This window comes from Netta rufina (assembly GCF_964035555.1).
Source record: "Netta rufina genome assembly, chromosome: 1".
Lineage (NCBI taxonomy): Eukaryota > Metazoa > Chordata > Aves > Anseriformes > Anatidae > Netta > Netta rufina.
Window position 1 is genome coordinate 192345299 of NC_140123.1, and position 14626 is coordinate 192359924.

Sequence of the window (14626 nt, forward strand, 5' to 3'; positions counted from 1 at the left end):
TTCAGATTTTTCTTTAAAGAACAAAACAGGAATGAATTAAGTGCTGCTATAAAATGGTAATATTCTTTTCACACTTTACCATTATAGTAATTGAAATTCTAACACTACAGACTCTTAAAATTGAAGATATTTGATATTCTCTGAAGTTATTAATATGGAACTAAAACAATTCCTCTAAGTGGAACTTTGGATATGCTTTCTTACTGAGACTACACAGTCTTGAAATGACTGGGTGACAATATTTACTGATATTCTGGGGGAAAGTGCTTATTCATGAAGAAAAATCAAATGAATAGAACATGTCAATTTATTTCAGATCTACAAAATACAAATCTAAAAATATGATTTTACAGACAGTATTCACCATTTAGTTTATACTTTAGTATGTTCTTAAGCCTATCTTGTAGAGAATGATAATAGAACAACAAAATATTCTACATTTTAACTTTTTAGATTTCCTTAACTGAGTCTGTCATATACATCAAAAATATTGCTGTGCACAGTAACCAACTAAACATCTATATTTCAAAAAGAGGTTGCCTGTGTCTCGACAGAGACACCAATTACAGTACATTTATTAAAAATCCTTCCAGAATACACTCAGTAGTAACAGTGGCAGCAGTAGTTAAATTCTTAACAGTTCTGTGAAATTATTGAAGCAAATGATAACAGAATTACAAAATTCAGTTAATCATGTAAATGTAATGTAAAACCCATGTAAAACTACTATGAAAGAAGAAATTACACAGGCACAAGTGCAAAAAAGCAATATTGTAAGCCATCTTCTCTCTTTGGTAAAAATCAATTAGAAGGAAGTATACTATAATAATTGAAGTCAAAGACTAACTCATGCTATTTTTTTTCCTACCGTAAGCAGACCACATGATTTGCAGGTATCCTACAGTACACAAGTTAAAATTCTACTTGACACTGCCCATTTTTTCCTCTTTAAAGTTTAAATATTGAAATTAAAGATAAGGTATCTTTTTCTTTCATAAATAGCTTTTCAGTAGTATAGTCTCTTCAAGAATTTAAAAATAAATAGCAAAATATACACAATTTCAAAGATTATACTTAAATTCCTTATGGGTATATCCTGAAAATATATCTCCAAAGAATAAATAACTTTGGGTTTCTCGAATATTTGGTAAAATGTCAATTACTCTTATGTAAGGACTTTTCTCTGAGGAGTGAGGAAGTACCATTGCTTTTTCTATAAAGCTTTTACTATACAGGTGGCATTTTAGTAAATTTACAGTAAGAATATAATCTGTAATATAATACGGACCTTCCCCATTAATAAAATACAGTAAAAAAAATTCCAAAAATAAACCTTCAAAATTTCAGGTTCAAACCTGAGGAGCTTCCAGGGAACTCTGAAGTTCTCCTGGAGTGACAGTCACGCTCAGCTGTGTATGTCAGGAGGCTAAAATAACAGTAAGGGAATTTCTTCTAATAGTAGAATCAAAGCTGTTACCTACTGATGACACATTAAAAATCCAAAAAGAACAAAATGTTAGGAAAGGGACAAAGGGGAGTGATGTGGGTGAAGAACACTTGAGTGTAAACCATCCTGAGAAAGAAATACATTTCCTACAGGCATTTCAATGTATTTTAAATTGACTCTTTTTCCCCATTTGAAGGGCTTGACCCTCATGAACAATCAAGGTAATGCCATGGAAAATTTCTATTGGAGTTTGCAGGTTATCATCTTACTCAAGCTCCTCCTTCACTATTACTACAGAAAAAAAAAAAAAAAGCAGGCCACATCAGCAAAGCAGTTAGGTAACAGAATCCAGCAACTGGAAACATCATTAGGCATTCAGGAAAAAATAAAAAGATCTTCACTGCAGGAAGATCTTCTGGAGCAGCAAAGCAAAAGCCCTTGCCTTTTTGAAGATCCAGTTAAGCTGCCAGCAAAGTAAAGGCAGTTTCGACTGCTCATTTATTCGGAATGCATAAATAATAACATGTAGATTCACTAACTTCCTATTCACACCTACAGCTAATTTACATAAAACGTTAAGCAGAATGCTTTTCTACTCCTTGCTTGATTCCAAGCACAAGATGTAAAAACCAGTTAAATTGCACAGTCCAGCCCTTATCCCTGCAAACCTCTATCTGATCAAGAAAATGCTTTTTGGCATCTTCTTCGCTTTTCCCTACTGTCAGTGCATCCCGGATATATTCGATATCCTCTTTGCTGGTTAATTGGGGCATTCCAGTCATCAGCATCATGGAGAACAGGATGATCAGCAGGTTTGTGTGATGTCGAAGAGCTAAATAAGCCTTCACGCATACATCCTACAAAAGAGAAGAATTGTTTGTTAATTGATGAGGTCAACTGAAAGGGATGGCTTAAGATTTTCACAGGAACTCAGGTATGAAGTGCTCTCACTGACCAGCACTATTCAATTACTGGCACACATCAGACAGAGGAGACCCAAGGGAGCTGTTCATCTGAGCAGAAACATTAAATTGATGTCTGCATCCCTTGCTCGCTTTTACTTCATTCATGAACACACCTGAGGGCAACAAGTCCTCTTCTGGTGTACAAACAAAAGGCACCGTTTAATAATATTATATTAATTGCTAAAGCATAAAGCCTTGGCTTCACCAAGATTTCAGATTAATTTCCCTGTTGTATAATCCCTTCCCGCGACTGTTAAAGAGCCAGCAGTAATTCATCATCTTCCTCTAAAGCTGGTAGGTTCCCATTTAAAGACCGTGGGACAGCAAGTGATACAGAACAAAGCAGCACCTCCAGAGGTCTATTCTTCATTTTATATAGACGTCTATAAAATGTGCAGAGGTGATGGCTTGCTAATGGAGAAGGTTTTTCAGGCTTGGTGTTCTGTGGAATTTTTCCATCTGACAGCTCTAGTTTAAACTCAGGCATGCTGCCTGGCTTTAGGACTGCTACATTTACTGTCATACCGGATTCAATGGATTATTGTTCTTGTTGTTTTTTAATTGCATTTTCACTTCCATATATAAATAATCTGTGCTTAGCAGCATAAACTTTAGAAGAATGAAATTTCTGCAGCTTGGAAAAACATGAAATGCCTTTTGAAAGAATACTTAACGATAAGTGACTGATACATAAATTGAAATGATTATTTCTTGTATTAAATTTATTACTCATTTACTTTTAGAAATGACATTTTAAGGAAAACAATGCAATGAAGAAATCAATCAAACATTACAAAGTTAAATTGGACCTGCAATGCAGAAATGTAAAAAGATGAGAAATATTTCCAGGAAGACTGCTGCTATTAAAACCCAAGCTGAAGCAATGCTGATTTTTACCCAACTAAATATTCATATTAACATTTCCAGAAATTTATATGTATGTATTTAAAAATTATATGAAATATGTGTGTTTTAACGTAAATCCTACCAAATCTCATTAGCTCTCTGGAATTTGGTTTATTTTTCACATGGTGCATGGGTTTTTCTTGTTCCTTAGAAACAGTAAGAATTGCACAAATAATCTTAACATCTATCACTGTTCACATCAGCATCATCAGGACAAACAACCAGACAGGTTAGGAAGATACAAAGGAAGAAAGATGATACTTTGAAGATCTGTCTGTAGGGTTTCTTTCTTTCCTATTTTTTTTTATTCCCTATTGCCTGGGCCCTTAAATCTTTCACTCTAAATTTCCAAATAAATCCTGTCCCAAAATAAGATGAGAACTTACAAACTCTAATGTCAGTTTAGTTCTTGCAAAGCAGAAGATGAATTGCAATGGTCAAAGCACAATTTACAATAGAAAACACAACCATCTTTTCACAGGGATTAGTTTCTCTCCATGACACTAGGAAAAAAAAATTCTACTTATGTGTATCAACTTCAAACAGGGAAATCTTGTCACAAGAGTTAGCGTGTGTTTTGTTCCTCTTGAAAGAGATGAAAGCTCTTTATAGTTATATCAAAGAAGGTTTTGCATTTCTCTATGGATGATATATTTCGCTACCGAAGGTGTCTGAAGACAGAGAAACAATTATGCAGTCAAGAAACTGGCATCACTACATCTCAAAGGCAGTCCTTGCAAGAATTCAAAAGATTAAAAAAATCTGCATCTGCTTGTTACAGTTATTTATTCAGGCAGGAATTGAACAGGGGGTTGAATTAACATCTTTCAAGAAAAGTCATTTTTGTTACTTCTGAGAAAGGCTGAGAGAATCAAAAGTAACACAGATGTGTGTGTCAAGGGTATGTGAATACCATGGGATTAGGAAAAAAACTGTTGACTAATATAAAGCCACGGGCAAAATGAGAGGAGCTGAGGAGAAACCAACCCCCCTTGTCCAACAGGTAACAAAGAACAATTGATTAATTTGACAGCTTGAAACTGTCATAAGTGTTAGTATCCTAAAGGTCAAGCATTTTTTTTTAATATAAACTGTCCAAGTTCTGTTATATAGGTCATCCCTTTCCTGTACAGTATAATACAGAAAAAGTGGCTTTCAGTGATGAATTGTACATCCTTCCTCTTTCTATCACCTTTATTTGGAAACAAATGGTGCAATCAGAAGAGATTATTGGATTAGCAGTGAAAATACAGACCAAGTCAGCAGGGTAAAGTAATGAAAAAAATAACTAATTAAATAAATGAGATATAATGAATGAAAGTTCATTCATAACTCAATGGAAAAACTAGTAAAGAAAAATTGAGGGGAACTAATGACAGCTATGTGGACAAAGCTCAAAAGACCAGGAAGGTCATCCTACTGAAAAACTTAGATATTCTAAGTGAAAAACTTGCATGCACATAGGAGTAAAAAAGTTGCACGGATTTCAGCCAAAGGCTGGAAAGGAAATGCTACCACATTTGACACTTACAGGAGGAGAAATCTGGACAGTACTGAGGCATCTGAAAAATTCACAGATGGTACAGAAAAATACTTGTCTTCTCAGATTAAGTCATGCTTATCAAATATTGTTTTCTGCTAAACATTTCTGTCATGTCATTAATAACCTCTGGCATCTATTTTTTTTAAACCATTGTGAGAAAAACAAACAAAAAGGGACTCAAAATTCAGACTAACAGCTAATAAAAGTGAGCTTTGCTGCCGGTTTCATAAAGGCTGCCATGCCACTGACAGCTTTAAAAGTTCACTAATAACTAGCTATACTTCGTTGCAGTGGATTTAATCAAAGTTACCTGTCTAATTAGCCTTCTCTGTCGCCTGCAGTATGAGCTGTGGCTAACACATCTGTAGGGACTCTATCCAATAGGTGACAGAGAAATAAAATTAAAAAACTCAGATATTTTCAAATATTAAAAGACTAAGGCCTGTAAAAACAAAGGATTCCTCTAAAGTACAACATATTTAATGTAGCTGAAGTACAAATTAATGAGAGATGCTCTTAAAAATTAATGAAGGATAGACGCTGAGACTTCTCCATTAATACTTGAATGAGTCAGCAGGCACAATGAATGAATCCCTATTAGGAAACACGATAAAACCAGCCAGTTGAAAAGTAAAGCTATCATTTTGTTTACTTTTGTACTCTGAACATATAATTTAAAAAATGCTTCTTTCCAGCAAAATCGTGATGCATGTCCTGCTCCATGTTACTATTTTACTTGTATAAAAGTATTTTGCTTTCAGCTTTCTTTTTGTTGGTCTTTGAGATAGAAAAGCCTTTCTTAGACAGAAAAGCCTTTTAATGTAGTACCAGTATAGCAGGTTATTAACAGTATGTAATGAAGCAGAACTGTACATGAACTTGCATTTTTTTCAGTCAGTATTACTCTGTCTGTGTCTAAATCACCCCACTTAAAATGACCAGGTCACATACCACAGTCACAGTTCACAAAGGTAAAGCTTGTTAATCACTGCTCAACTGATTAATGACACTAATGGAACTGATACTAGCACTATCACAGCATTTCTGAACAGTCAGGGTAAAAAAAAAATAAGAAATTGTATTCAGACAAAGCCAGGACTTGCTACTGTATTACAAAGGCATTGCTTACCAAAGGAAGGCTAAGACCAAAATCACTTCCTGTTACTTTTGGTATTTGAGCTGCTGCAGTAAAGGTCAGGCATTCTCTGAAGAGCTGCATGATCCATATACACTAACACAACATCACCTCTCTGTAGACGGTAAGACGTTGCTACTCTTCCAATTCTCTATTAGCACGCTTTCATATTTTGAACTGTTTTCTGCTTCCAAAACAAATGCCTTCTACGAAATGAAATATCCCAGATGGGTGTTCTGACCCCACATGTGGGGAAGGCTTACAGCTGCTGAATGGCCACCCTTCTTGTATGCACAACAGGTCGCAGGCTTCTTTAAGAGCACAGGCTCAGCATTCCCCACTTCCAGAGCAAAACCTACCCTGCTTCTAAACCATTTGAGCTACAAGCCCCCCTTCGAAACACCCACACTGTAATAAAGCTAGGCCTTGTGCAAAATAAAGATTCAAAAATAGCACCTGGTTGTTTGGTTATTTTCAGAGGTCTGAGCTCAAGGATGACAATTGCCTCGATATTTGCTGTACAATAACGTATATGTTCAAAGGGATGTATTCACTATCCAACAGTAGGTACTCAAAGTTGAAAAACAAACCCCTTACCATGTCAGAGAGACTTGTTCATCCAAAGATAATCCAGACATCTAATTTAGTCTTCTGCTCTGAGTCTAAGACTGGGGGAGATTTTTTCTTTTTATCATACATGAAACTTCCTTTCAAATCAGGCACATATTTAAAGTTCTTGAAGTTGTGCACAGGAATACTGCTCCAGATACCCATTTATCTCTGCTCAGCCATGCTCTCAGACACTTCACTAAATATACTAAACAACATTTTGCTTTGTCTCCTCCTTGCCGAGGTCCTACACAAGGTTAACAAAATCACAACTGTTTTTGTTCACTTTCAAATTGAAACTGCAATAGAATAAATTTTTAGCACTTTTCTTCTCTTTCAGAGCATTAAGTCCATCCACTTCACAAAACCAGAATGTGATATGGTTTAGTACCATAGTACATTTCTGTCCAGATGCAGTAAGCTGAGCCCCAGGACAAGAGGGCAGAAGCAGGAGGAGTAACACTGGCACAGCCAGATGAGGAACACCTACTTGGACTACACAGAAGACTCTGCTTAATGCTGTCAGTCTCCTCTACTGCCACAAATACTGATGTCCCTGACAAAGTTTTTTCGATCAAAACAAGAAACAAAGAAAGGACTGCCTGCCTGGTCTGCTGCTAACTGAAACCTGTCAGTGTGGCTTTGTGGGTGTTTGTATCCTAGTTCCCATAATCCTACAGATAATGTTTGCTTTTAGCTGGAGCTAAAATATCCCAGAATTGTATTACGATTCGGTAAATTTTATTAACATAATACCCAGGAGCATAGGCCTTTGAAATCTAAGGCACTAATGTTCATTTCAGAGAGTAACAAACACTGCTTAATTGACTTACAGCTAAATATTCACTTTACCTGAAATTTGTGGAAATGGAGACTTGTCTTCTTTCCGGAAGTCCCCATGACAAACAGAAAATCCGGAGTCAGCACAAAAGGAACTCTTTCCTTATTAATTCCAAGGAAGCTTTTATAATTCCCAAGAATATGGCCGAAATCAATATGAAAAAGGTTACCTTCATAAAAAGAAGTCACAGTTAGGGTCAAATACAATAAATTGTCAAGAACACTTATTTGGATTCAACTAGATTTCCAAAATCTCTTTTTTGGGGGTTAATATGATTGTTCTTTAGTTCATCAGAAAACACTATTTTCTCTCCTTTTTTTTTGAAATACATAATCATGTCCTCCTGGAAAAGCTACTTTTTGTTTGTCTTTGGAAGTTGTTAAAAACCAGGCCCAACTGCTGTGTTTTCTAAATATACACTCACAACTTTTCAAAAATGAAGCTAAGATTCATTTGGATGGCTCAGCTCCCTAACAATCAGATCCCAGCACATCACTGCATGGAAGGAGGCTTTCTGATTACCTTACACATTGCCAGGGATTCTGGCACTGTCCAGCTCTTTGGCTAATGCCAGGCACTAGAACATGCTTCTTCCTCACCGAGCTGCATTACCAATTTATTCAGTACAGTACAGGAAGGTACATAAGTTTGCCTCGCCACCCTCTATGCAACTTTGAAATTGTAGTACAGTATCAGGTCCCAAGAAAGTGATGAAAAAAAACATTTTTAAGGACTGCTGCACCTATAGGACCAGAGTGCCCTGCTGCTCTTCAGATTATTTTATTACTTTGCTTGGCAGACAAGATGTAAAGAGTACTTAATAAAATACTTAAAAACATGTATTTGTAATAATGGTATGTGTATACAAAAAGATGAAACATCAAATGATGTAGGATGATACTTGGTAGTGACCCTTAGGTGGATGACCCTTAGATGTTCCAGCATTTCAGGCAGCTTTTGAGTCCCCATAACCTACCCCACATCTTTCTGGTTTCTGTTGTTCAAGGCAGCCTGTGCTAAACTCTCCTGCTAACCTGCTCCTGATTACACATGAATAACCTTTCCTTCACTGTCTCCCTTTCTACTGACCTGTCCCTCAATTTTCTGCCAACAGGCACTTACACTGAATTACATAATACTTATAGTACTATATATATATCACAGAATCACAGAATTTCTAGGTTGGAAGAGACCTCAAGATCATCGAGTCCAACCTCTGACCTAACAGAACTTCTGAACGACAATTACAGCCGGTCCAAACTGCCCACTGGTGTAAAGTTGGCCCATGTCATTTGCTTTCCACTTACTTACAATCTTTGTTGTATAAAAACTGATGGCAGAAGCAGGCTGACGATTGGATTAGTTACTGCATATATTAATGTTGAATTTAGAGCCTTTTTATTTTTTTCCTCAAGGACTTCTGGTGAACTTTTTTTTTTTTTTTTTTTATTGTAGTCTCCAATTAGCTCATTTCTGCCTTCAGGGTACTTCCTCTCTCCAGCCTTCAACTAGTAAAACTTTAACTACGATATGATTAATATTAAATATACAGTCATCTAACTAAACCCAAAAGTATTTTCTGTCTCTTCGCATTACGTGAAGACTAATTATGAAGTAACAAGCTCATGAAACCAGAAGTAAATTTCTTAGACCAAATAAAACTCCCTCATATGTACTGCTTGATCTGGGGTCCTTTCTGGGACTTCCATAGAGAAGTAAAATTGGGGGTGAATCACTACACAGTCACAGAAATAATTGCCAAGATTTGTAATACAAAAAATCTAGGTTCTTTCAGAAGGCTTGTAACCACATGGTGAGATGCTTCTTTCCTAGGGTATGGCATGGGACAAAAGGACCACAGAATGCTCATGTAACATGCTTGCACAGCCAACTTACACAAAAAAATCTGTGATTTATCACATCTTTAAACATATCAATGGCCTATTCACAGCTGACACGGTTGTGTTGACCTACCGAGTCACTTGTGAATGGTCTAGACAATGTCCTCCTCTAGACATTGATGTTAAGTAGACAACAGTCTGGTATTCACGGACCAGCAACCTTCTGGAAACACACCTGGTGCTCTTGCATCAGCTCGTCAGTCAGGCAACCAAAAGCAGCAACCCTGCAAGAGTAGCTCCCCAACCCAAGCTCAGGGTAGCTCTTGTTGGTTGGTCCAGGGGTGCCGCCCAGCGAAGATCTCCGATGTTGCAGGGAGTATGAGAGGTTGATAATTTCCCCAATTTTAGCTCATTAGTGGGTGTGATTAATCTTAAAGGTACCAGTTTGTCAAGTGTGCTTTGCCCCTGCTTTAGTATGCTCATGTTTAAATTGCTTTTAGTATGCTCACTTTTCTGATTATGCTTATGTTTAAAAGAAAAAATAGAAGTTGGTGTTTGTGCAGCTAAGGTTCTCTGCCACTATAAAATCACTGCAGCTTGGCATTCAGTTTGATGTCACTTTGTGTTCTGGTAGACAAGGAACCCTTTTGTCCTGTGACAAACCATCCTGCAGACTTCAGTAGTAAAACCACCGCACTCCACGTACACTTTCTAGGATTTTCTACAAAGGTATATAAACCAGTGATGTTCCTCCAGTAACACACAGTCCAGTAACATCTGCATTCTGACAGCAGGTGAATAGCTGTCTCCTTTGTAAAGTTTTTTGGCTTTTAGATCTTGTACCTAGACATAAAGATTACTTTTACATTCCTCATGACTTAGTTTGCAACACTCATCCTTGGAAAAGAACTGCATTGTTAATGATAAATATCTAGAGCTTATAAGAAGGCCAAAAGGGGTGACGATAGGCTTCGATGTCATGCAAGTACCTGAATTTGTAAGCAATGCTGACAGAACTGGATTCTTTTTCTTCATTCATTGTTACATGAAATATTTATTAGATTAAAACATAAATCTAGTGAAGTGTAGACAGTCCTCACATCTTCTGCGAAAATCTCAAAAAAACCCACAACCATCAACAAGCCCAAACTCACCTGTTTCTGTAATCATAATGTTATCGTTGTGCCTGTCTCCTATTCCAAGTACAAAGGTTGCCACACAGTATCCAGCACAGGAATAAACAAACCTTTCCACAGCTGCCTGAAACTAAAAATAGATATAAGAGATGTTAAATGCTTCAGTGCTACAAACTAACGTTTCTTCAGTCATTCTCAAATTTGTATGCCTTTCTGTCAATGTGTATCAAGCAAAAGTTAAACAAACTGTCTTAAAAAGAACACTGTTGCACAGCGGAGATTAAGATCACAACCCTGCACTGCACTGGCTGTGGCTCTACACCTTAGCTCAAGTAAAATAAGCGTACAGTCGTTCACACCTTCTGAGAAAGAATAAGGGGAAGCGTGGGGAGCCTTTCCTCATTCCTCATTCCCCTGTGCTGCTTGGGGAGAGGGTGCAGAAGACAGTGAATGGGGAAAAGGTGTTTTTAGTTTGCTTTTAGGTTCTCACTGCTCTAGCTTGTTAGTAACAGGTAATAAATTACCTTAATCTTCCTATGTTGAGTCTGTTTTGCCTGTGACAATAATTGTTGAGTGATCTCCCCATCCTTATTTCAACCCTTGAGCCCTTTGCATCGTGTTTTCACCCCCTTTCCCTTTGAGGAGGGGGAGTGAGAGAGCGGCTGTGGTGGAGTTCAGCTGTCCAGCTGGGTAAAACACAATGGGACATCCACAGCTCCTCTGGGCAACCTGTTCCAGTGCCTCAGCACCTTTTGAGTAAAGAATTTCCTCGTAACACCTCACCTAAATCTCTACTCTTTTAGTTTAAAACCATTCCCCCTTGTTCTTTCATTGTCTGTCTGAGCAAAAAGTTGTTCTCCATCTTTTTTTTGTAAGACCAGTTTAAGTATTGAAAAGCTGCTATGTCTCCCTGAAGCCTTTTCTTCTCCAGGCTGAACAACCCCAGCTCCCTCAGCCCTTCTTCACAGGAGAGGTGCTCCAGCCCTCTGATCATCTCTGTGGCCCTCCTCTGGACCCACTCTAACAGCCCCACACCCTTCTTGTGCTGGGGGCTTCAGACCCAGACGCAGGGCTCCAGGTGGGGCAGAGCAGAGGGGCACAATCCCCTCCCTCCCCTGCTGGCCACCCCTCTGTTGATGCAGCCCAGGACGCAGTTGGCCTTCTGGGCTGCAGGCACACACTGCTGGCTCGTGTTGAGTCTTTCGTCCACCAGAACCCTCAAGTCCTTCTCTGCAGGGCTGCTCTCAATGAGTTCTTCTCCCAGTCTGTGCTCATGTCTGGGATTGCCCCGACCCAGGTGCAGCACCTTGCACTTGGACTTGTTGAACCTTACTAGGTTCACATAGGCCTACTTCTCAAGCTCATCCAGGTCCCTTAGGATGGCATCCCTTCCTTCTGGGATATCGACTGCCCCACTCAGCTTGGTGTCATCTGCAAACTTGCTGACGGTACACTCAATCCCACTGTCTGTGTCATTGACAAAGATATTAAACAGCGCCGGTCCCAGGACAGACCCCTGAGGGACATCGCTCGTCACTGGCCTCTGTTTGGACACAGAGCCATTGACTGCAACTCACTGGGTGCAGCCTTAAAGCCAACTCCTTATCCAGTGAATAAGAATAAGGAATTGGCTTCCTAAATAAAGGAGTTGTGAGTACCCAAACCTGTGCTTAAAATACTCTAAAACCACACTGCCTCTCAGTGCTCCTAGATGTCCTTTCAATCTGCTCCTCGTGTATCACTTCCAAATAACACTGACAAAGGAGCCATTTCTAAAGCATCCTGTTACTCAGGAGCCCGGCTGCCAGCTGGATGCAGAAGGCTCTTTCACAGAAGCTCACAGCTGAGCGCAGGGAAAATGAATGGATTTTTCAAACTCACTTAAGTAACAAAACCGTAAACACAACCGTGTTACAGTTAGAAACCCTCAATTAGTAGGGTGCATTGTAAAACTCTGTGTCCTGCTTTAGGCTGGGACACAGTTAATCTTCTTCACAGGAGCTGGTACGGTGCCATGTTTCAGATTTAGGAGGAAAATAATGTTGACAGCACAGTGATGTTTTAGTTGTTGCTGGGTAGTAAACTGTCTTCATTTCATCACACAAGTTTTAGGTGTTTTTCCCCTGATTCTCTCCTCCATCCCACTGTGGGGCAGAGTAAGCAAACAGCTCTGTTGTGCTTAGCTTCCTGAAGGGTTAAACCACAACATCTGATTTCAAAGAACTCACCTTCTCCTCAATGACACATCTCTCCTTCAGCCACTGGTTGAGTATTTCATCCTTAAATGCGCCGGTGTTACCAACTGTACTCTGCTGAATTTTGGCAATTGTTGTAGCATCTTTCACAATTTCAATCATTCCTACAGAAAGCAAAGGAGAAAAGCCAGAATTTATATTAAATGTACATTAAAGCACATACAATATGCAAAATAATAATTTAAACTGCAGTTTTTATACCAACCGCATAATGTCACTGCTCGTGAGCAGCTATTTATTTTACAAGCAACAGTGGTTCTTGCCCACTCCCGGCTGAAGCCAGCCAGAGCTCCAAACTACCCAGGCATCCTAAACTCTTCCATGAGAATGTAAAACCTTTTAAAATGGAAAGAATCACGTGATGAGTGTACATGAGGCTGCACGAGGCTTTTCCTGAGCAGAGGAAAAACCTCTCTTGTCCTGATACGCTGCAGGAGCCTGGGTACCACCCACTTGCTGAAAAGCTTCTCCCCAGCTTCACTGATTTGAGGAGCTGAAGAGAAGCCACAGCGTTGGGGTAGCCTGGAAACAAAAGTGATACCAGAGGAGCAGTGATGCAGATAGAGCTGTTGTGGGCCCTCCCACAGTAAATCCCATTTAAGATTACATGTGCATTAACACAAGAAGGTTCAGGAATACCAGCGTGCCAGTGGGTTGCTGGTGGAAAACTCTTGCTGTAGGGGCCTACACGTTGGTACAAGTCAGTAAGGACACACTGCTCTTCACCAGGAGAAAAACACAATCCAACAACCAGTCTTTTTCCCACTGGCCATGGGAGGGTCAACAGCAGACAAGGGAGAAAGTCCCGAAACTGAACAGATCCTCACAAAAGCAAATCAGTGCATCACAGCAATATGTGCAGAAACATGGAATTTACCCTTCATACTAACAAGTCATACAAAAATCGGGTACCCTAGAGAGAGAAAGAAGAAAGGGAGGCTACATTGCAATGCTGCACTGTAGCCAAGACCAGCAGATGCAGTCTCCTCTTATATTCTATATGCCTGTATGAGGGAAGGTCAGATTTCAGATGAATTTATTTGGTAACTGGAAATATATTTTCTTCCTCCAGTTCAAGTTCAACAGTGTCTTATAGGTAAAAGCCTGGCCTCAGTTCCAGCTGAATGATAAGCAACCAAACAGAAATATCCCTTTCTCTCAGAAGTGACTCAAAGCAGTTTCTGATTTGGATTCAGTTTGACTATCTGAAACAGACTTCTACCTATTCATTGTCCTACTCTTCTGCAAGTAGTGAATTATGTGCAAATTTTTCAGTAACAGAAAAAAGAATAGTAATCTCCAGCTCCATGCATAGATAAATTCTCCTCTGTCTTCTATGCATAGATAAATTCTCCCCTGGTGGTATTTCCTCTGTCATGAAAAAGACGCGGTTTTGTTTGTAACTAAACTATTGTGGAAATATGACCTCCAAAAACCACCACCACCAAATTAAAAAACTCTGCATTTTGTCAAGCTGTTGCTTTCCTCCTCAGTGAGCTCCAGATCACATTCCAGCTGTTGAAAGCTTCCCCCTTCTGTGCTCACAAATCTCCCTCTACCGGTCAACAGCTTCTTGATTCCAGGGGAGTGGAGCTTTTGCAGGAGGCATCTTCTGCTTTCATTTTCATTTTCAAGTTCTCCCAGCAAAGCTGTATTAATTAGCACTGTGAAAAGCCTGCAGATTTTAAAGCAGATGCTCACGAAAGCCCTTTACTGATCGTTCTTAACTGTAGTGCCAAAAAACTGATACAAAACCTACACAAAATGTTGTAGAGATTATTCTGCCTGAGTAAATACTTTAAAGGCACCAAGGTAAAAATAAAAATAAAATGCTGAAATAGTAAATCTCTACTGGCAAATCCCTCTAAATACAGATCTGTCTCTCTGTAGGTATGGTTAGTCTTAGGCTTCAGTTACTGCGAAAGTGTCTCAACTGAGCTGCATTCAA

At 38.9% G+C, this 14626-nt stretch overlaps 1 protein-coding gene across 2 annotated transcripts in view; it reads right to left on the bottom strand.

The window, feature by feature from the left end:
- Positions 1-327: 327 nt before the first annotated feature.
- PIK3CG (phosphatidylinositol-4,5-bisphosphate 3-kinase catalytic subunit gamma) overlaps positions 328-14626 on the bottom strand; it is a 36109-nt gene continuing 21810 nt past the window's right edge. For both annotated transcript variants that reach the window (XM_084285211.1, XM_084285210.1), the window contains exons 8-11: positions 12652-12782; positions 10442-10553; positions 7458-7615; positions 328-2304 (exon numbers count right to left, since the gene is read on the bottom strand). In XM_084285211.1, coding sequence (XP_084141337.1) covers positions 2023-2304; positions 7458-7615; positions 10442-10553; positions 12652-12782 — 683 coding nt within the window. In that variant the 3' untranslated portion in view covers positions 328-2022. The remainder of the gene's footprint in view (positions 2305-7457; positions 7616-10441; positions 10554-12651; positions 12783-14626) is intronic.